This window comes from Syngnathus scovelli, chromosome 22 (assembly GCF_024217435.2).
Source record: "Syngnathus scovelli strain Florida chromosome 22, RoL_Ssco_1.2, whole genome shotgun sequence".
NCBI classification, from domain to species: domain Eukaryota; kingdom Metazoa; phylum Chordata; class Actinopteri; order Syngnathiformes; family Syngnathidae; genus Syngnathus; species Syngnathus scovelli.
Window position 1 is genome coordinate 2,876,288 of NC_090868.1, and position 19,022 is coordinate 2,895,309.

The 19,022-nt window shown below is 42.1% G+C and overlaps 2 protein-coding genes across 2 annotated transcripts; both read right to left on the reverse strand.

Moving 5' to 3' along the window:
- Positions 1-15,308: 15,308 nt before the first annotated feature.
- On the reverse strand, positions 15,309-17,672 carry LOC125992531 (cyclin-dependent kinase inhibitor 1B-like). Its single transcript, XM_068649681.1, has 3 exons — positions 16,774-17,672; positions 16,466-16,567; positions 15,309-16,371 (listed from the first exon to the last, which is right to left on the reverse strand). The coding sequence occupies exons 1-2, from the start codon at positions 17,081-17,083 to the stop codon at positions 16,467-16,469; spliced, it is 411 nt and encodes a 136-aa protein (XP_068505782.1). The 5' UTR covers positions 17,084-17,672; the 3' UTR covers positions 15,309-16,371; position 16,466.
- Positions 17,673-18,170: 498 nt separating this feature from the next.
- On the reverse strand, positions 18,171-18,977 carry cdpf1 (cysteine rich DPF motif domain containing 1). The gene is made up of 3 exons (XM_049760899.2): positions 18,787-18,977; positions 18,597-18,708; positions 18,171-18,406 (listed from the first exon to the last, which is right to left on the reverse strand). The coding sequence occupies exons 1-3, from the start codon at positions 18,897-18,899 to the stop codon at positions 18,296-18,298; spliced, it is 336 nt and encodes a 111-aa protein (XP_049616856.1). The 5' UTR covers positions 18,900-18,977; the 3' UTR covers positions 18,171-18,295.
- Positions 18,978-19,022: the final 45 nt, after the last annotated feature.

Consider the following 19,022-nt stretch of genomic DNA (forward strand, 5'->3'; position numbering starts at 1 on the left):
AATCAGGAAATGAAAGGGAGGACTGAAGTGAAAGCTAATTAAAAAAAAAAAGATTTAGCAATTCAAATAGTTTTTCCTTACACCCTTAATGACAAAGAGTACAAGATCTTATTGGAGTAGTTTTGACTGTTCCAGCAGTAATAAAAAACATACTATTCTTCTTCATTTGCATGACTGTAATATACCGCCCCCTGGTGGCCGGGATGGGCAAATGAGAAGAAGCAGCACAATGAATGAATTGCAGTATCAAATCATGATACGTAAACTATTAAATTCTTTATATTTAAGTCAATTTTGTTGTTACTATTTCTAGATGGATATTAAAGACAGCTAATTTTAATTATTAAAAAACACAGGTTTATGTTTGCCTTCTTTTCATAGTATAAAAAAAATAAAAATGGGAGACGGCACGCAAGGAGGATGACGAGTCCGGCTCGGGCCACACACGTGGATTTCGCAGACCTGATGAGGCTGCGTCACTCCGGACTCCCGACTGTCTCCTCGTGGTCTGCAGCTGCATTTGTATTTCCACGTTGCTATTACACCAGAGGCTCAAAATATTACCCCCCCCCCCCCATCCCGCCAAACTTTAAGCAAACGGGCAAACAATTCTTCTCCCACACTGTTGACAAGTCTCTCCCAGCATCTTAGGAGTGTGTGTGCATGTGTGTGTAGCCTCTAGAGTGGACACGCACTCTTGCACTCCAAGTTGTGGGGAGTCTTTGTCAGCCCAGTTCCAGGGTGGTCCGCGCCATTGGTACATAAACTCATCTCTCCCCTTTTTTGTGCTTTGTGTGTGTTCTCAAAAGTTCCTTTGAACGTATTTAAATGCTTTCTATGATTTTTCGCATCAGGATCCTAATTTGGATCAATTATAAAAAAAATATAAGCAAGGTGGGTTTTTAGTTTTGTTTTCTCAAGGGCAAAAAAATATAATTGAAATTTATTTCTCCTCACTCCCCATATGAACGATGAATGTCTCAACAAAAGCGAGCCTCGGAGTAGTTAAATTACGAGCCGGGTAACATTTCATTCCGAGCGAGCGCGGGGTTTATTAAATTCAACGCTCGAGTGCGGGCACGTTTACAAGCCCGGCCCGAAGTTTTCCTCCTTCTTCCTTTTTCTTTGCCGAGCCGCTAGCTGGCCAACGTCAACATGAAGACCGCCGGTCGGTCGACAACAATCTTTTTTTTTTTTTTCTCTCCACCATCTGCAAAAATTCTGCCTGGAAATGTGATCTAGTCAAGAAGAGTCGAGAGTGGCCCTGCTTAAAAACTCATTTGGACGACTAAGTGCGGTGTTTTTAACAAAGCGCTCAGTTGGCGATGCGCCATTTGCAATTTGTCTTCAAGATGTCAACTTGGTCATCCATCATCGTGCGTAATCGTTGTTTGTTTTGCCGCCGAGCTGTCGGATCGCAAACACTTCGATTTGTTGACGTGGCCTCGATCCAACAAATGATACTATAGAATGTTAAAATGATTTGTTAGCGGGACAATTGTCACGATGATTCGATTGGTCAAAAAATAACGACCCAAAAAAAATAAAAGCGATCCAAACAGGATCCAACTCAACTGCAGTTCTTAATCTTCAAAAACGACTTAATCAAAACCCAAAAAATGTTTAGAAGCGAGACCAGTTGGTCCACATCTGGATCGCAATATTTCCATGTTTTTCGGTGCGCTCGTCATTTTCCATCTCAGTCGCCTCACTGTGATTTGTGCTCCTCCATATCCGAACCACCGTCGGTCTGGAAAGTTCAACTTTTTCCGATGGAACCGACTGCAGATGGCACCGAGTCCGTTTTTAATGCCACCGTGCTGTCACGTAACTGCGATCGATGGCGAAACCCCCCCCCCCCCTCCCCCACCCCTTGGTGATTTACACAAAGCCGCGGTTTGGGAAGGGAAGCACATGGCGAATCCATCGGAGAAAATGTGCGTGATTCCATTTCCAGATCTCGGCTTGATCGAGAAAACTGATCCTCGTGCCAAAACTTCTGCCTCGGCTATAAATAGACAACGCTGACATCTGCAAAAATATGTTTTGCCCTCTTTGGACTATTTGGACTTTCACGAGGACGCGACATCATGTGCTTTGTGGTTGACTCACGTCGCTCACATGAGGTCACCCGAGCGTGTTGACAAATGTGGGGAAAGGAGGAAGCGGCCTGCTGTTATCTGTGTCGCTAACTGCGTCCTCATAAATAAAATAAATGATACTCTATTATTTTAAGTCAGGGTTTTTTTTTTAGCTGCCGCACTGAATACCGCAAAACTAAATGTGAGTATTTAACGGCCGCTCTGAGTATTTACAAAACTCAATGTACCTTAAAGCCATCTAGTTCTGCAGCTTCCCCCGTTTTCAACTGTGGCTATCAGACTGGTCAATGGCCGCTAGCCAACGTGGCCTCGTTTGAACCGTCATTATCCCAAAGGCCGTCTCGATCGACGACGCTCTCTCTCTCGCAAAAACCGCAGCAGGTGGCCTGTGTTTGGGTTGTCCGCTAGCTCAGTGTCGCGTTACCCTCTCATGCACATGCTATCAATTTGTGCAGATCCTCACTTGGATGGCTCATCCACTCTTGTCACGTCCAAAGAGTAAAAAAAAAGTCGCTAAGAGAAAAGACTGTTGGAATATAAGCTACAAAAGTTATACAAAGACTCGCCGAGCATAGAATTCCTGGGAAGTGAGGCAGGCGTCTGTGGAATCCGATTGGACTCTTCAAGAGAGGAGGAGGGAGGGAGGGGGGATTTGCGATTCCGAAAATCATCCATCACTCGGACTCATTGAGAAACGTGCGCCGGAGCCGATCCTGTACGATACGCTTGAACAAACACAGACTTTGTCCTCGGCTCCTGGTCGCTCGGGCCGGGCTACCTCCAAGTAAACGCCTGGCCTTCCCGTTAACGGGGATTACGAATCGGTGTAGCCAGACCTGAGTAGTTTGGACTTGAAAGCAGGTACATTTCGGCGGGATGGAATGGAATTCGGCCATTTTGTTTTGGCGGCGACAATCAAAATGGCTGACGATTGTTTTGGTGTAAACACAATAATGGTACAGATAAAAGAACAATACCAAAACAACTTTCAATTTCACACCAAGATCATTTCAACACACTTTAAAAAAAAAAAAATTGTGTGTAATTGATATTACAAACTGGTTATGCCAGTAAATATTTTTCAATGAGTAGATTATGTCGCCGCATACCTCGCATGCCAGCCTTTTTTTGGAGCAATCAGCACCTTGGCCTTAAAAAGCGAGACATTCCTGGGTGAAATACGAAGGATGCCGCCGACGGCTGACATTCTGGACTCCGTCCCGGAACAGCACTCCTCATGTGTCGTGTTCCCGTCCAGCTTTGGACTCAACTAGCGCCATACTGACTTTGTAATGACTCAAATGAATCTGTTTTTCACAGAAACGCGGACTAGATACTCTTCAGGTCAAAAAGATCTTTAAAAAATCAAATATATCAATTTTTTTGGCAGCTGGATCAAAACCTTTTGAGTGATTAAAAACACAAGAGCAAAAAAGTGCGAGGGGAGGACTCCTTCAGGTTGAAACCTTAAACCGTTTTGTTCCCAGGCTGCAGAATGTGCTAAACAGAAAAAAAAAAAAAAAAGGGCTGGAACAGGGCTACACTGACAAATATTGTTTTTGGATGACGGCCAGATTATTGTACTGGTGACTGCGCCAGAGGCAAAAGCTCATCCAAGTGTTCTGGAGTGGGCCTGAGTGTTGTTTTGGACAGGAGGATTGGCTCCTCCTTGCAGGCACGATGGGAGAAGCTTCGCAAAGTTACCAACTCGAGATATAATTCAGTTGAATTTGCCTAAAAAAAAAAAACATCTGGACTATTGTTTCTCTTCGGGTTTTTTGGAGCAATAATCATTCGCACTTTGGCCATCGCGCCAACTGACTCATCCCGTGGCGTCCATCTTCTTGAAATTCAATGTGAGGATAAAAAAGATCTCCGAGGAGTGGCAGACACCATTTTTTTTTTTTTTTAAAAGACATACGGTGCACATAGAGGTCAGCGAATGCCACATGGTTCTCGGCAGTAAATCGAAATGACAGAATCCGACTTGTAGCTGGACGGCAAGACAAAGAATTATCCCCGGGGTGTGAAATCGCTAACTTATAGCGTAGCTTATCTCCAAATCATCTCAGTCAGGAAAGAACTCGGGGTCTCAAAGCATCGTTTAATCATATGCTTCAGTCTCATGGATAGCAAATCGTTCCGGCACACAAGAGTGTCGATTTTAGTTGGATGATTTGAGCGTTTATATTCGAATCAGATGAACACGCGGTTTTTTTTTTTGTTTTGTTTTTTTTGCATGAATTTTGCAAAAGCCGCACGTGACATTTGCATACGAAAAGGTCACCGTGGGTGTCGAAAGTATCTCGTTGGAGATGCGATACAACAAGTTTGTCGACTTAAGATGCCAACGAAGAAATTACCACTTGTATTTTTTTGTGGGCTGATTTTTTTTTTCACTTCTAAATCCAAATACTCACCTAACAATAATTTATACACATTTGATTTATATATATATATATATATTTGATTTAATAGCACAATTTATAATTACATTTATAAATAAATTTTAAATTTATGTTCCTCTCCAACCAGCACGGACTAAAAAATGAGCGGCCTGCTGAGCCGATGGCTGAAAGACGCCGTTTGGTTTTCATCTCGGGGGCGATGTGGCAAATTTCATAAGCGGTCCACATTGAGAGTCAGACCGTTGGTGTGTGGTAAGGCAAAGAGGAGGAGGAGGGGAAGGGGGGAAGAGGAGGGATTCTGTGGTAAAGAGGAGCGTGGAGGAACCCACTGACCTTGACATCCTTCTTCTTCTTCTTCTTTCCCTCCCTCAACGCTACATGGCTTTCACCACATGTCTATCATACACCCACTTTTAATAATAAGCTTGAGCGTGTGTGTGTGTGTTGGGCCCTGACACACTAATCCGACTATTCCGCCCCCAGCGGTCAGAACTATCGAGTCATCGACATGACATCACTCGGAGTGGCTCTCAATTAACGGCTGACAAAAACAGGTCTAAGGTGTAATAGCAGTGTTCGCCACTAGATGGCAGACCTCACTTAAAAAAAAAAAAAACTCACCGCCATATTCGGACTCCCTTGTGTAGAACGGCAGTATTAGTGGCGTACTGATGACTTGAAAGAAGTGGAGACATCTCACACCTGTATAAAAAAAATATTTTCATTTTAATTGTATTTCATTATATCAGTATAGAGATATTTTCCTTATGACGAATCACATTTTTTTGAGGGGGTGTGTCGGCTGACTCTGGCAGTTATAGTTCCTCATTATTCAGACCTCAAGAGTGGTTTCACAGCCCCCTACGCGGTTTTGCCGCTCCGCACAGCGGTTATCGAGCCGCCTATCTGCGCCGTTGTCGCGGCTCGCCATGCAAAACAGCTAACATGGCGGCGGGCGGGGCCCGTTCGCACATGTGGCGCATGTGTTGGCATGGCTCCTTCGTTTGTTTATGGAAATGACGCGCCCGGTTCTTCTGCGTGGATGTTTTGCCAGTCAAATTAAGAACAAAAAAAAAAACTAAAACAACATAAGTGCATATCAGTGAAAGGGATCGATGCTATTTATATATTTATATATACGATAATAATATCATTTATTAGCTAAATAAATTATTTTTATTTTTTTTTTATCATTTTTCGGTTTATTTATTTAATTTTGGTAATTTTTTTATATAGTTTACATTATGGAGTCTGTGTACACAATGTGACAATAATAATATTTATTTTTCACAAAAGAAATTATTTGAAAAATTGCTATCATTTTGATGTTTATTTATTTGTTTATTTAATTTTTATAAAAACTTTTTTAGATAGTTAACATTTTCTACAGCTAAGGATTCAGACAATAAAGTGGCAGTTGAATCGCGACGTTTCTGAACCGAGAGATCCCAGGGCCCGGCCGGCGGGGTCAGAGGTCAAACGTGATCACATTGCAGACGTTTGAACCCGCTGACACGATGAAAAGGGGCCCCGTCGCGAGAGCGTATTTATTTGTCGGTGTCTGATGAGAACAAAAGGGTAAGGAGGACGTCAAGAGGGGCTCGGCTGTGCTAAGTGAGTCATTGGCGGAATGGTGGAAAAGCGTCTCGTCTTGCTTCTCCGTGCGTTTTATGACGCATCATTTCCACTAGGGAAGTAGAAATGAAACGGCGGCAGACGACCACAACGCACGCTGGGTGACATCTGGATTTTTCATCTGCAGTCGAGAGTGACGAGATGACATTTTCTGGCACTCCTTTGCTCTCCTTTTCACTTTTAAGATAAAGCTGTCATTCCAACAGATGGGTTGTCTGACCTTTAACCCCTTGGCTTCTCCCCCCCCCTTCATCACATTCATGAGCGTGCAAAGAGGTTTGTGTGTACTCACATAAACCGTTGCAAGGAATGTTGACAAAAAATTCCCTTCGCTTGCGATCTGGTAACATCACGTCCTCAGGCCGGACAAAAAGGACCTTTAGAATTGCTAAAATATAAAGAACATTTCTTCGTAGTGATTGGTATGAAAACAGAGAAACATTTGAATGTCTTTGGGTAAAAAAAAAATGAAATTACAAAACACGTTTGTACAACTAGAAGCTGACACTTGAGTGAAAATGAATTTTTCAACTGGTCGTCATGGTAACGAACCTTGCCACATGGGAAATCCTATTTAATATGACAAAAGAAAAAAAAAAAACTCTTACAACACCTTGGAATTGTTCTAAACTGCAAAAAAAAAAAACATTTCTAATCAGTGCTCCTCCTTTCAGGAACAGCAGTTAGCAGGTTGGCCTCGGTTTTTGTCCCAGACACGCTACGCCTGATCAGCCGGGAGTCTCGGGCCAATGGCGACCCAGACAGGGCGGTGTCTTCCACGCAAAGCGAGCGGAGGACGGCGAGCTCACGTGAGGCCCCGTTGACTCGTTGCCAGTAAGCAGGAAAAGGAGGGTAGAGTAGCGAGGAGGAAAAGGGAGCAGCGAGGCAGGAAACACACAAGCGGCACACATTATGCTCCTGACATTTCCACTCATCAGCTGCTCGGCACACATGGAAACCTGTGACCAATTATGGACTTTACTGCGAACGTTTGTCCTGTGATCACATTATACGACGTAAAACACCTTTTCTTGAAGGAAGAGAACATTGGAATTGGCACAAAAATATTTTTATGGGGTGTTTGGAGAGCCATCGGCAAGAAATGCGGACGGGGTTTGGGAAAGTTCAATTTTGGATTGGTTTGAAAACAATCTTGGAATAATTTGTTTGATATAAAAGAACCAGTGAAGTGATTAAAAAGGAAAAATAAGATGAATTTAGTACAACTAATCTTCGATAAATTTAAAATTCAACAATTCAATTCAAATCAATCAAATTTAAGTGGCTTTACTGAAACAGCAAAATGAACGGTCTGAACCAAAATGGCCGAATTCCAGCTTTGAAAATCTGCCAAAATGGCCTCTTCAAAACAAAATGGCGGACTTCCTAGGTGTTTTTGGATATGGCCTCCTGATATTTTTTTGTGGGTCCACTCATAAAGGGTGTGGCTATTTTATTTTACCCCCCCAACTAAAATATATTTTTTTTAAGAAAGAAGTCCAGTCAGCACGAATCATCTCAACGTCCATTTTGCCGAGTTCCACATGTGTCAGGATCTGCGAGCGCTTACTGGGTGGATCAAATGCGAAGCGTCTGCACAGCAGCTTGCCCCTGTTTTCCCGACTCGGCGTTTTTTTGGTGTGCCTCCAACTAAAGCACTGGGCCGGTTTCTCCGCCGCTGCCTCCACATCACTAGTCTGTTTGATTTCCCGAGGTCAGAACACGGCCGCGAAGCTCCAAACCGCCCAAGAGGCCAAAAGTTGAAAAACTTCTTTCACATTTTGAGGAGACAAAATGGATGATGTCATAAAGCAGATGAGCTGGTTCTGTGTGTTTCTGGCATGACTTCACTCGCTTTGAAGGGCTCCCAGAAGCTACAAGGTCCAGGCTAGCAGAAACGGATTCCGCTACCCTCGTGTGACCCGCGGCTAACATGTAAAGCTCGTAAACTCGTTCACCTTAGCTTTGGGTATTATTCAACACCTGCGGCTTGATGTATGGCCTTCCCGATGTTTACCTTTGCAATAAAACGACGTAGGTGAGAGTTGAACGGTTTCATTTAATGGCGCTGCCAAAACATACCTAGCATTATTTTCGCAGCGGCTCGTTAGCCGTCGCTCACAGTTAATCATTTAAGAGTTAGGGGACGCCGTCATAAAGGCTCGTTTGTAGCGCACCTGAATGCAAAATTATTGATTTTTCGGGAAATGCCCAAGATGGCCGCTTCTGTGTTTTGGTGGGCATGGCTTCCTGAGATGTTTTTTTTTTGTGGGTCCACTCACATTAGGATGTGTTTTGGTGGGCTGAATCTATAAATGGTCAAAATTGTTGCTTAGTGAAAGTGAGATCAATTTTTTTTTTGGTCCAAAAACTTCCTAGGGAACATCTTGACCAAGATTAATTTGCTTGCAAACTTTTTGACGATGGGAACTGGGGATGACTTCACACCACATGTTCAGCCTGCAAAGAGTACATTAAGTGTTCTTCTGCCTGGAAGCTCCTTCATTGATTTTTTTTTAAACTCATGATCTAGTGGCAACAAACAAACTCCTCATCTGTAGGCCCCATTCACAAGGTTTTTTTGTCCCGTTTGACTTTTTTTTTTTACCTGCTCATTTCCAGACACATGACGTGAACGCTCCGCTTGGCCAGGCGCAGACATAACACACGTCTAATATCGTGGAGATTCACTCGATGGCACGGATTGCGAGCGTGTCACACACTCCAGATCGTCACGCTTGATCGCAGACAAGTGACTCGAGGGACGAGGCGTCACGTAGAGTGTTCTCCCAATTCAGCCGAAGTGTATATTTTACCGAGGCCTCCTTTTTTTTTTTTGTTTTCCTCCGCTGTCGGGAAAAAAAAAAAAAGCCTCGGCGGAATTATGCGAACCACCTGTTGCTGATCCCGAGGCATTAATGCCCTTTGAAATATTAATCATTAGTGCCACTAATGGATTCATAAAAATATTATTTTCCCTAATTATAGTGACGGAAAACAAACCGTGCAAAAAAATGTGTAGAATTTCCTCTTTTTGTTGACGTTCGCTTTGCGCATCAGGTGCTGGGCCCACAAAAAAAAATGTGAATCGGGCCCTCCTGGGGAACGTGACGTTCAAAGTGCGTGTCAGCGGCGTTTAAGCGTGATTGAGTACATAAGCCCGTTCGCACGCCACGGCTCAACAAAAGGCCTTACGTAGGCGAGCCGTTTATTGCGACTGGCTTGAGCCGCTTTTCTAATTGGCTGCCTTCAGTAGCTATGACAGCGTTGTTTATTTAAACACATAACTGTAAAAAAAAAAAAAAAAAGTCCCACAGAGGTAAACTCAAGTCCTCTTTGTGTGTTTTTATGCTAATTCTAATTTTAGCACAGGAACACAAAGTACAGTTTGTAGTCAAGAAGAGATCCTGCCTCAGGATGTTCTAGAAATATATTAAAAAAAGCAACAAGGACCTGTGATAGGAGTATTAATAACTTAAAGAAGGCCATGAAAACATCTCCTGCCTGAATATGACCTAAGGGAAATGATTCATGTGAGCATTGAAGGTAATAAATAATAAACTTGAGTTAACGGTGACATTATGTTATAAATGGACATAATTGTAGTTGCGGCGTACCGCAAGGCTCCTTTCTAGAACCATTGTCATAAATTCTAAAAAAAGAAAGTGAAGGTTAGCAACCTTGTGTGGGTGATGAAGTCTTGCCAGAGATATTTTCCTGAAGGTGTGGAGCATCAGCTGACATGGGTATGGCTAAAATATAAATCACAAAGAAAAAATGTCACCACGCCCTCGCCCACGTAGGAAAATACTTTTGAATTATACTCACCGTGCAGGAGTTTCATGTCTGTCACGTTATTCCTGCCACTTCATTTTCTTTCTCTTTCTATCTTCATCTTGGAATTTCCCCTTGAAAAGATAATCAGATCATAATTTAGCACATTGACGGATGATGGTGTCATTCGTACAATGACAATAAAGGCTTCTTATCTTATCCGATTGTTTTTATGATTTTATGATATACATATATGTATTTTTACTTTCGAGAAGTGTGATGGTCGGTGTGAAATGTGACTGTTTGGCGCGTGTCACCGAGGCAAGAATGTGACGGTTTGCCGACTGGGTGTTGTTCATGTGTGACAAATGTCACCGTGATCATTTTACAAACACTTCAAATTTAAGTGCAGTCTTTGTACTCACCCAAATAAAGTTTTTTACAATTACATATTGGTTAATTAGTTCCATTATTACACTTTTATGCGGAGTATTTTATAGCTAGACGACTTTGGTGATTTAGCTCAGTGGTTCTTAACCTGGGTTCGATCGAACCCTAGGGGTTCAGTGAGTCGGTCTCCACTGTGGAGGTTCGAACATGCCTGATTTATCGTGTAAATTTGTGATGACACATATCTGAACTCGTCTCGCAAAGGCAACAGCAGAAGTCACACTGATTTGCAAGTGTGTAATCTGTTGAGTTCATGCATTGTGTTGTTTTGTTCTTTGAACATGGTGATGTTCATGAACGGCTCATTTTGTGCACCAGTAAAAAACATCGATGTCTTGAATTTGAACACATTTTTTTTTATTTTTCACTAAAGAGGGGTTCGGTGAATGCGCATATGAAACTAGTGGGGTTCGGTATCTCCAATAAGGTTAAGAACCGCTGATTTAGCTAGTTAGCTAGCTATCGTGACACTAGCTTAGCTAGCTAAAGCCAGCTAGCTTCAGTAGTGGTAAATACGGGCAATTATAACAAACTGAGTTTTTTGGCTATTATTGAATTAAGAGTTTGTTTGAATCAATGCTAATTATCTATTTATTCATCTTGAAAGTGATTAAAGGGTCACTTTACATCATGATGCACCTCTCGACATGTGTTACGCACACATACAACTGGAAAGGGGGGAGCGCCCTGTACTTACGTGATTTCTGGCTTTTTTTTTTTTTTTTTTTTTTTTACATAAATACGCCTGACATCGTTTTGTGCTGTGGTCTGAGGTCTCTTGGCTCGCATCTATTTTCCTTCATAAACTAAAAAGAGGGGGGAAGGACCAAAAAAGGAACGCAGAGCGAGCTAAAAATGTCCAATTTTAACCGCAGTTAGCCAAAAATAGCCTCCAGAAGTGTGTTATTATCATTAATGAGTTAAGATTAGAGCCTCTTTTTTTTTTTTTGCTCGACTGAATGCTGATTTATACTGACTCCTTCCCGTTTTGCTGACTTAGCAACCAGTGTGGGCCACATGTTTTTTTTTTTTTTCTTTTGCACGCTTGCTATGATGCGTCACAATGTGTGCCAGACACAAGGTGCATTTACTGTCGTGCAAACGCTGTTTTGTCTTTGTTTGAAACACATTAAAAGTCATAAGTGAACACACCCATATAGACAAACACACACCCTCATCATTACACACACGCTTATTTACAGTATGAAAAGGTCTGGAAATGTACTGCGTTGTAGCGCCACTGCACCTGTGTCTGCCCATCCATTTTTTTTTTCTCTCTTTTGAATGGCTGGTTGGACCAGTTTGGTCGTTAGTCACAAAAATTACTTCCTGAGATGTGTTTTGCATATAATTGAGCTCGACAGGGTGAAAGTCAACAAGGTTTTGTCTGGTTCCCAAAATTCAAAACATGTCTTTTCTTTTGTTTGGTTATATTTCTGGCTATAATTAGATAATAGGACCGTACCAATTATACTTCAACACGGGGGGGGGACGGTTACATAATGACTTCTTAATGATTCAAAATCCTCAACTTTTGCAGGAATTTCACATTTTTCTTTTCCACTACTTTAAGTTTCATGAAAATCTCAAGTCTTTTTTTTTTTTTTTTTGGTATAAATCTAACAAACAAAGATTAGTGAGTTTGGTAGAGTCAAGTGCAGCCAGTCACAGTAATATTACAAATACCGCCACAAGGCCGCCTACTGCTTTTTTTTTCCTGCACAAAATCGCACATAGATTTATGTGAAATGTTTTGGAATGCATTGAGGACGGCTCTCACGTATCAGCCACATGTGGCGTCTACGTGTGGAAAACATTCCTTTCTTTAAATACGTTTGGCAGGAACCGAGGCAAATGACATAAAGATATAAATCGGCTTAGCGTCCTTATTTGCGTTGACCTTAATTTGCTTTCTGTAACTGCAAGTGTTTTGTATAACAGCTGGCAGATAACACAGGGGAGGTGCCTAAATGAGAAACTGGAAAACTGGACTCGGGCCAAAGTCCGTGCCCTGGTTTGACACGGCCTCTTGAGCAGTGTGTGAATTGTTGAGCTCATAATCAACTTGGGAGCTCCCTTGGTGTCTGGTTTTCTGCTAACTTTTTTTGAATCATGGGGCAGGTATCATTGTGCCCTATGGAATCTGCCTAGTAACAAGCGATGAGGAAAAATATTTTGTTTAAAACAAAGTGGTTGACTAGTGGTTCAAAAATGACATTTTTTGGATTCATGGGATTAGCAACAAGTGACGTGGGAAAAATGACGTCACCGTTCTGGAGTGTGTTTTGGTTAGCGGCGGGGAGATTAGCGTACACGCTGGCGTTTTGAAGGCCATGACCGCGGCGTGAAATCTGTCTGTACGTCTAAAGTGAGACTGTGAAACTGATAATGACGGCCCTCCGGTTTTATCGCACTAGGGCGCCGTCTGCACAAATGAGACGGTGGCACACGCGCGCACAAACACACCACGTTGAAATCCAATTGATCGTTTCCACGGCGACATTTTTTTTTTTTTTTCTAAACGCTTTAATTGATTGTTTGAAATTAAAATGTAATTCTCTACGCTCCGCCGCGCTTCCTCCCCCATCTGTCATGTGAATTGAAACAAAGTTAATAATCGACTCAGATATTTTATAACAGGATAGCGCTTATCACGATAATGAGCAGCGATCATAAAATGAAGTCATGCTTTTAGATGCACGTGGGCGGCAGGTTCGATGGCCATATTGGCCCATTTTTTGAGGAAAAAAAAAATAAAAACAAACACTAGCGTATTTGTGTGAGTGTGTGTTGAGCGAGTGGGTGAGAAAAAAAACAAAAAAATCAAGCCATCCTCGAAATCAGCCCTCAGGCGTGTTCGGAATATAGCAATCACATGGCTCTTGACATTTAGCTCACACTTTTGTTGACAGATTTGGCAACAAACAACACTAGGAATTAACTCCCATAATATACAAACGTGTAAAATGGAATTAAAAATGCAAAAATAATCCTCAGACACTTTGACCTGGTTGTGACCGCATCACTAACGCCGATACTTCCTGTAGCTGGCCGTTTGCCCTCGGGTCAAACATTAGTCACGGGAATTTAAGCGTGTTGACTAAGGGGGGGGGGGGGGGGGGGGGGTGTCTAGAGTACAACTGTACAGTTTCATTTTTTCTTTTTATGACTTGGTTAATTTGTTGTTGGGCCACGCATCTCCAGGCGACGGGTGCAAACACGCATTTGGGGAAATGTTGTGGCCCGGGGTTACTAGCAGCGGATGATTGGCGTTTCCTCGCAAATCTTCGTCTCTCCAGGCCTAATGAAAAACATAAACTACAATCTTTGCGCTGTAATGTTTAGTCATGATGTACGGTTTTAATTAATTGGCCCGAAACTGAATGACAACCAATTAGAATGCTATTTCTTCTTCTACGACTGGCCCTAGTGCACTACACTGCCTCTCACAGGTCAGTTTTGGTACTGCAACCAGTTAAGATGAGAAACATTTGTAACCTGCTCGTATTTAGGTTCAAAAATCCCATTTTCTGTTTTAACCTATCCGTGTACGCTCTATTCTATTTGAATAGGCTAAAATATTGTTGGTTCACCGCAAAATAGCATATTCACAAATCGCCACAGCCAAAACTGCGTAAACGCTCACACAAGCACATTTGTTTGTTTACATCCTGCACCACAAAAAAGATCTGGCCAAATGTTCCCTTTTTAGCTCGGCTGTAACGATCGCGTGACCACGAAGCAATAATGATGCAGAAGAAGGGCTTAATTAATACCAGCTTTCTCGGGGAAGTTGTATTTCCACACGAAAACAAATTCTAAAGGAATATCCGCACCCTGCCTTCCTCTTTGGCAAAGATGGCCAAGAAGTGAGCTCATACTTTTATAGGCCTTCTGGTGAATATCTATTCATAGCTTTCAGCGTTTATGGCCCTTGTTGGTTATCTGGAGCAACAATTACCGTACATTAACTCGGCTAATGTGAAAGCTTTTCCTGACATTGCCGAAAGATAAAAAAAAAAGGGAAAAAGATGGAGAGGTACAAGCAGTCAATGTGGTGATGTCATCACCTAAAAATCACTAGATAAGGTGCACGAGCATTTCTCAACAATTATTTTGTTATTGTATATATTTTAAATAAAAAAACACAATCTTTGTGGTATACAAAAAAAATAATTGGATACACAAGTTAATTACGTACCTTCTGACTCTTGAGTAGAATTGTTTGGCCTGTCAACTGCCCTAAAGTGACAAAAAAAACAACAACTATTGGTTAGTATGTTTTTTGGGGTTTGTTGTTTTGGTTTTTATCTACTTTTGTAACTTTTGACGGCAACGTGATGCTAACAGGCTATGCTAACAAAGGTTAAAAACAAAAGAATGAAATTTAGGGCGCGGCATTGAGCTCAGCACCCACAAGAGTCGAGTGAGGTACTACAGGAATAACTCATGCACACACTTTTTTTTACTTATAAACCACTACACACTGATATCAAAAGTGAAGAGCCAACAAAAACTAATTGCAGTGTACGTGAGTGTTTTATCAAAAGAACAGCCTGTACCTTACCGAAGTCCCGCCCATCTTCCGGCTCCTGATTGGCTGCTGGGTAGGTGGTGTGCTCTTCTATTCTGCGTTCTTATTGGCTGCTCGGCACGCCAATCTTCTTAATCCTCCTCCTTCAGCTCACATGCCTTCACTGCAGCTTTTCTGTCCCCACGAGGACTGTGCTAGATTTTTCTTTTTTTTTTTTTTTTCCGAGGGACATTTGAGCTCACTTACTATCGTGCAGTTGTTGCCAAGTGCATGTGTGGTTACACTGTAATGCAAATAAGCTCCCGGAGCATATAAGAACTTTATTAGAACTGCTTATAAATTGCCCAGAGAAGAATTTTGGCCTCCTAAGTTGACTTTGAAAGGACAAATAATATATTAAAAGCATCAGTTTTTCAACAGTTTATTCATCTTTGAAACAAAATGATTCAAACATACTTACAAAAAAAAAAATGTCGCTTTGGAAAAGCCCTATAAACACCCACACGAACAAAACCATAAATAAGTTAGTATAATTTTTCAGTGTTTTTCAAAAACAAAAAGGCACCGAGGTACACTTCAGAGTTAACACCCTCGCTGAGGCAGTGCAACTTTGTTTTTCTGCCTAATACACAAAAGCTTTAGTGCAATTACATGTTCCACATGAAGTTCACATATTTGCATAAGTAGCCCAGTGATTTTTTTTTTTTCAAAAAACTTTTTTATCTGGACACCACAGTTCAACAAAACGGCTGCAGTATAAGCCGGTCAAAATACATACATAATTTTTCTTTCTTAGGATTATCGGCAAATACTGTAAAATTTGGTCAAATATTGCTCAGGCAAAAAAGGCACACACTTTGGCAAAACCCTGATTTTATACATATATAATTATGAAATAAAATGGGGCATATCAGGAGACCTTGTAAACGTTATCTTTTGTGGCCAGTTAAGATGGAACCTTGCCAGTGTAACAATCTAAAAACACTGGCACACATAAAGCCGTAATAAAAAAGAAACAAAAGACATTTAAGTTTCCATACAACCCTGACTTGTTGAAATCTGCATTTAGCTCCATAAAGTGGAATACCTGAATAATAATGACACATTAATGACCACTTGTACAAGAAACATCTTTTTGGGGCGGAAATTGCACTGCAATTCCCCCCGTGTCAAAATTCACACATGTTAAAAAACACAGGTATGAAAAGCAGAATGCTTTTTATGTGCTACATATTTAAAAAAAAATAAAATACATAGGTAGTAAGAACACTAACTTAAGGGAGGGTCAGGGAGGATAATAATCAATTTGCACATGTCTTGCTACATTGTCTGCTGCTTCTGAGGCCATTTAAGAATATAAAATAATATTAATAAGAGCCAAACCTCGATAGTGTACATATTTCAGTGCTTGTGCAGCCTCGATTGCCTTCCTATGGGCTCTTCTGAGGGATCTTCTCCATGATGCCGTCTGCAAAAGAAGAAGCAAGATATGAGAATTTTTTTCCAGTCTGATAATAGATAGATGATGAGATGATGTGGTGCGTTCAATGACACGCTCTGACCTCACTGGACCTCCCCCGCCCGACCTCCAGCACCCGTGGGCGGCTCGTTGTCGCCGTCTTCCCCGGAATGCGACCTCTTCGTCGTGCATTCGCTAGACAGACCTGGCGGGAGCGAAAGAGTCGTCAGGAGGAGGAAAGGGAGGATGAGGAAGGATTAGTATGGTGGGGGTGTCGCTGTGCAGAGTTGCACGTCCTCGACCCCCCCCCCCCCCCCCCCCCCCTAAGAAAAAATAATAATAACGAGTTCGCCAAAAAGGAGGAAATCCGCAAAAGATGCTTGGAGAAGGCATGTGCTTGGTTTTTGTCACCTGCAGCATCCGACGGTCTTTTCTTCGAAGAGTGCGGCGGTCGGGAGTAGAACTCCGGAGCCTCCCGCTCCTCCGTCCACTGAAAGTTCCCACCCGGGAGCGGACCTTGGTCCGGGTCGAAATTGTACTGGTCCACGAGCCTGCGTGTGTCATCCTCCAGGGTAGCCGTCAAACTGGCATGGACCTCATCAGGTTTCCCGAAGAGGTTCCTGCACACCCGGGGTCGGACGCGGTCCTGCTGCCGCGCGTCGACCCTCTCCAGCGGCGGACTGGCGTTGGAAAGGCGCACGTCTGACATTTTCTTGCACATATGACAACAACAACAAATCTCAAATCCCTTAATATTCCTTGCGATGTCACAGCGCCAATGCAACGCGCGTACTCCAGTGCGCCATGCAAAAAAATTAAAAAATGCTTTTTAAAAAAAATCCACACAAAAAAAAGGCACGATTTATCAAGCACTCCTGTCAAGTTCTGCAAAGCGCGCACGCAGAAGTCAGGTCGCAAGAGCCAACATGGCGTGAGAGTGAACCGTGAGTGAAGAAGGCAAGTTGACATGAAGGACTATTTAAACAGACGAGCGCGCTCATTGGTTTACGCTCTTGCTTTGCCCCGCCCACGGAGCGAGAAGCTCTTAAAGCAGCACGCTTTTTAAAACCCGGATTAAATCACAATCTCAAAATTCTTTTCTTACCTTATATTCAAATATTCCCTTTGTTTTTTGACAAAAGGCTCCCAAAAAATCAGTCGCGTCCAATTATAATGCAAAGCAAAATCAAAATACATCAAGGCTCCTTTATGTGTGAATGGATTAAAGAGATGAACGAGTGAAAATAAAACGTTATTTGCCCAAAGTTTGAAAGGAAATAAGCGACTGTAGTTTTTTAACACCCGAAAAAAATGTTGTGACGTCGCGGCCACTAAAATCGGGTTGCTCTGAGGTCACGCATGTGTTGCTGACAGCCAGCAGGGGGCAGATTTACTTTGATTTGTATTCTAATCATAAAATACATTTTATTTTACATGTCAATAAAGAGAACCGATAAAGTCCAAAATAAAATTGCAGCTACACTGCAATACAATTTAGTTTCTCTTTTGTTTACAGCAGTTTAATAATTGATCCTGTAATCTTTTGTGCGATAAAGATTTGCAAGGCGAATTGCTAGCAGGGACAGCGTAGTACTATCACAAGCATCAGCTGATCCGTGTGCTGGCGAGCTGACAAAGTACCGGTTGATCCAATTTCAGCAGCTCGTAAACAACTTGATTGAATCGCGGTAAATCCAATCAGTGCAGATAAGAGGCGTCACAAAAAAAAAAAAAACTTCAATTGTTCCTGCAGTATTGAAGGTCAATAACATCTTGTGACCGGCTCACAAGTGATAAAAGCAACAATGGGAGTTGAAATGTTCTTTTTTAAAAAAGAAAATAGTAGAATTCACTCTCATGCATAAGAGTAACAAAAAATGGTGGTGCTGAAGTGTCCCATATGTTTATGTAAAAAAAAAAAAAAACTGTAAACCTATTGCGGCAGCTTCTTGGCCAGCTCGGTCCGGATCTGGCGGGGAAACTGCTCCAGGTTTTTGTTGACACAGCGCAGGCAGAACCTCTTGGTGTAGAACAGACTGCAATCCTGCCAGTTGAGAGAATCAATGGTCGCGTGTGTTTACAGGATCTCACATTCAATAAGTGTGAAGCGTGTAAAAAGTACATTTATTTCACTAATGCATACGCAGCACATTGCATCACGTGACTCCCTAAATTGCATCACGTGACGCCTTTAAATCATTCATGGAGTATTTTAATATTTTAATAAATCTTACCGAACCAACGCATACAGTGACGCCACACAAGCTGCATTTGGAACCCAAAACGAGAAACTTTTCCTTATCGGGACTGAAGGGGTCTTTCGTCACATAGCACTCCTCCAGCAACCTGATTAAATAAATTATAGTAGCTAACAACGATAGCATAGCTAGCACACACAGTACGCTGCTTCTTTTTTTTACTTACACAATGGCTCTGGTGTTTGGTGGTTTCTGTCCGTAGGAAGTATAAGGGCAGCGTAAATCGCACAATTGGCATGTAAATGTTTTTTGACGGTTTTCGCGTGTACTCTCTTCCATTGTTTTGCTAAGTGAAAGGCACAAATGACGCGGAAGTAGCTGCAGATGTTGGGTGAAGCTTTACCACCACCTAGCGGACTGGAGAGAAATGACAATAATAACGGAATTTATCCAGCCATTGAA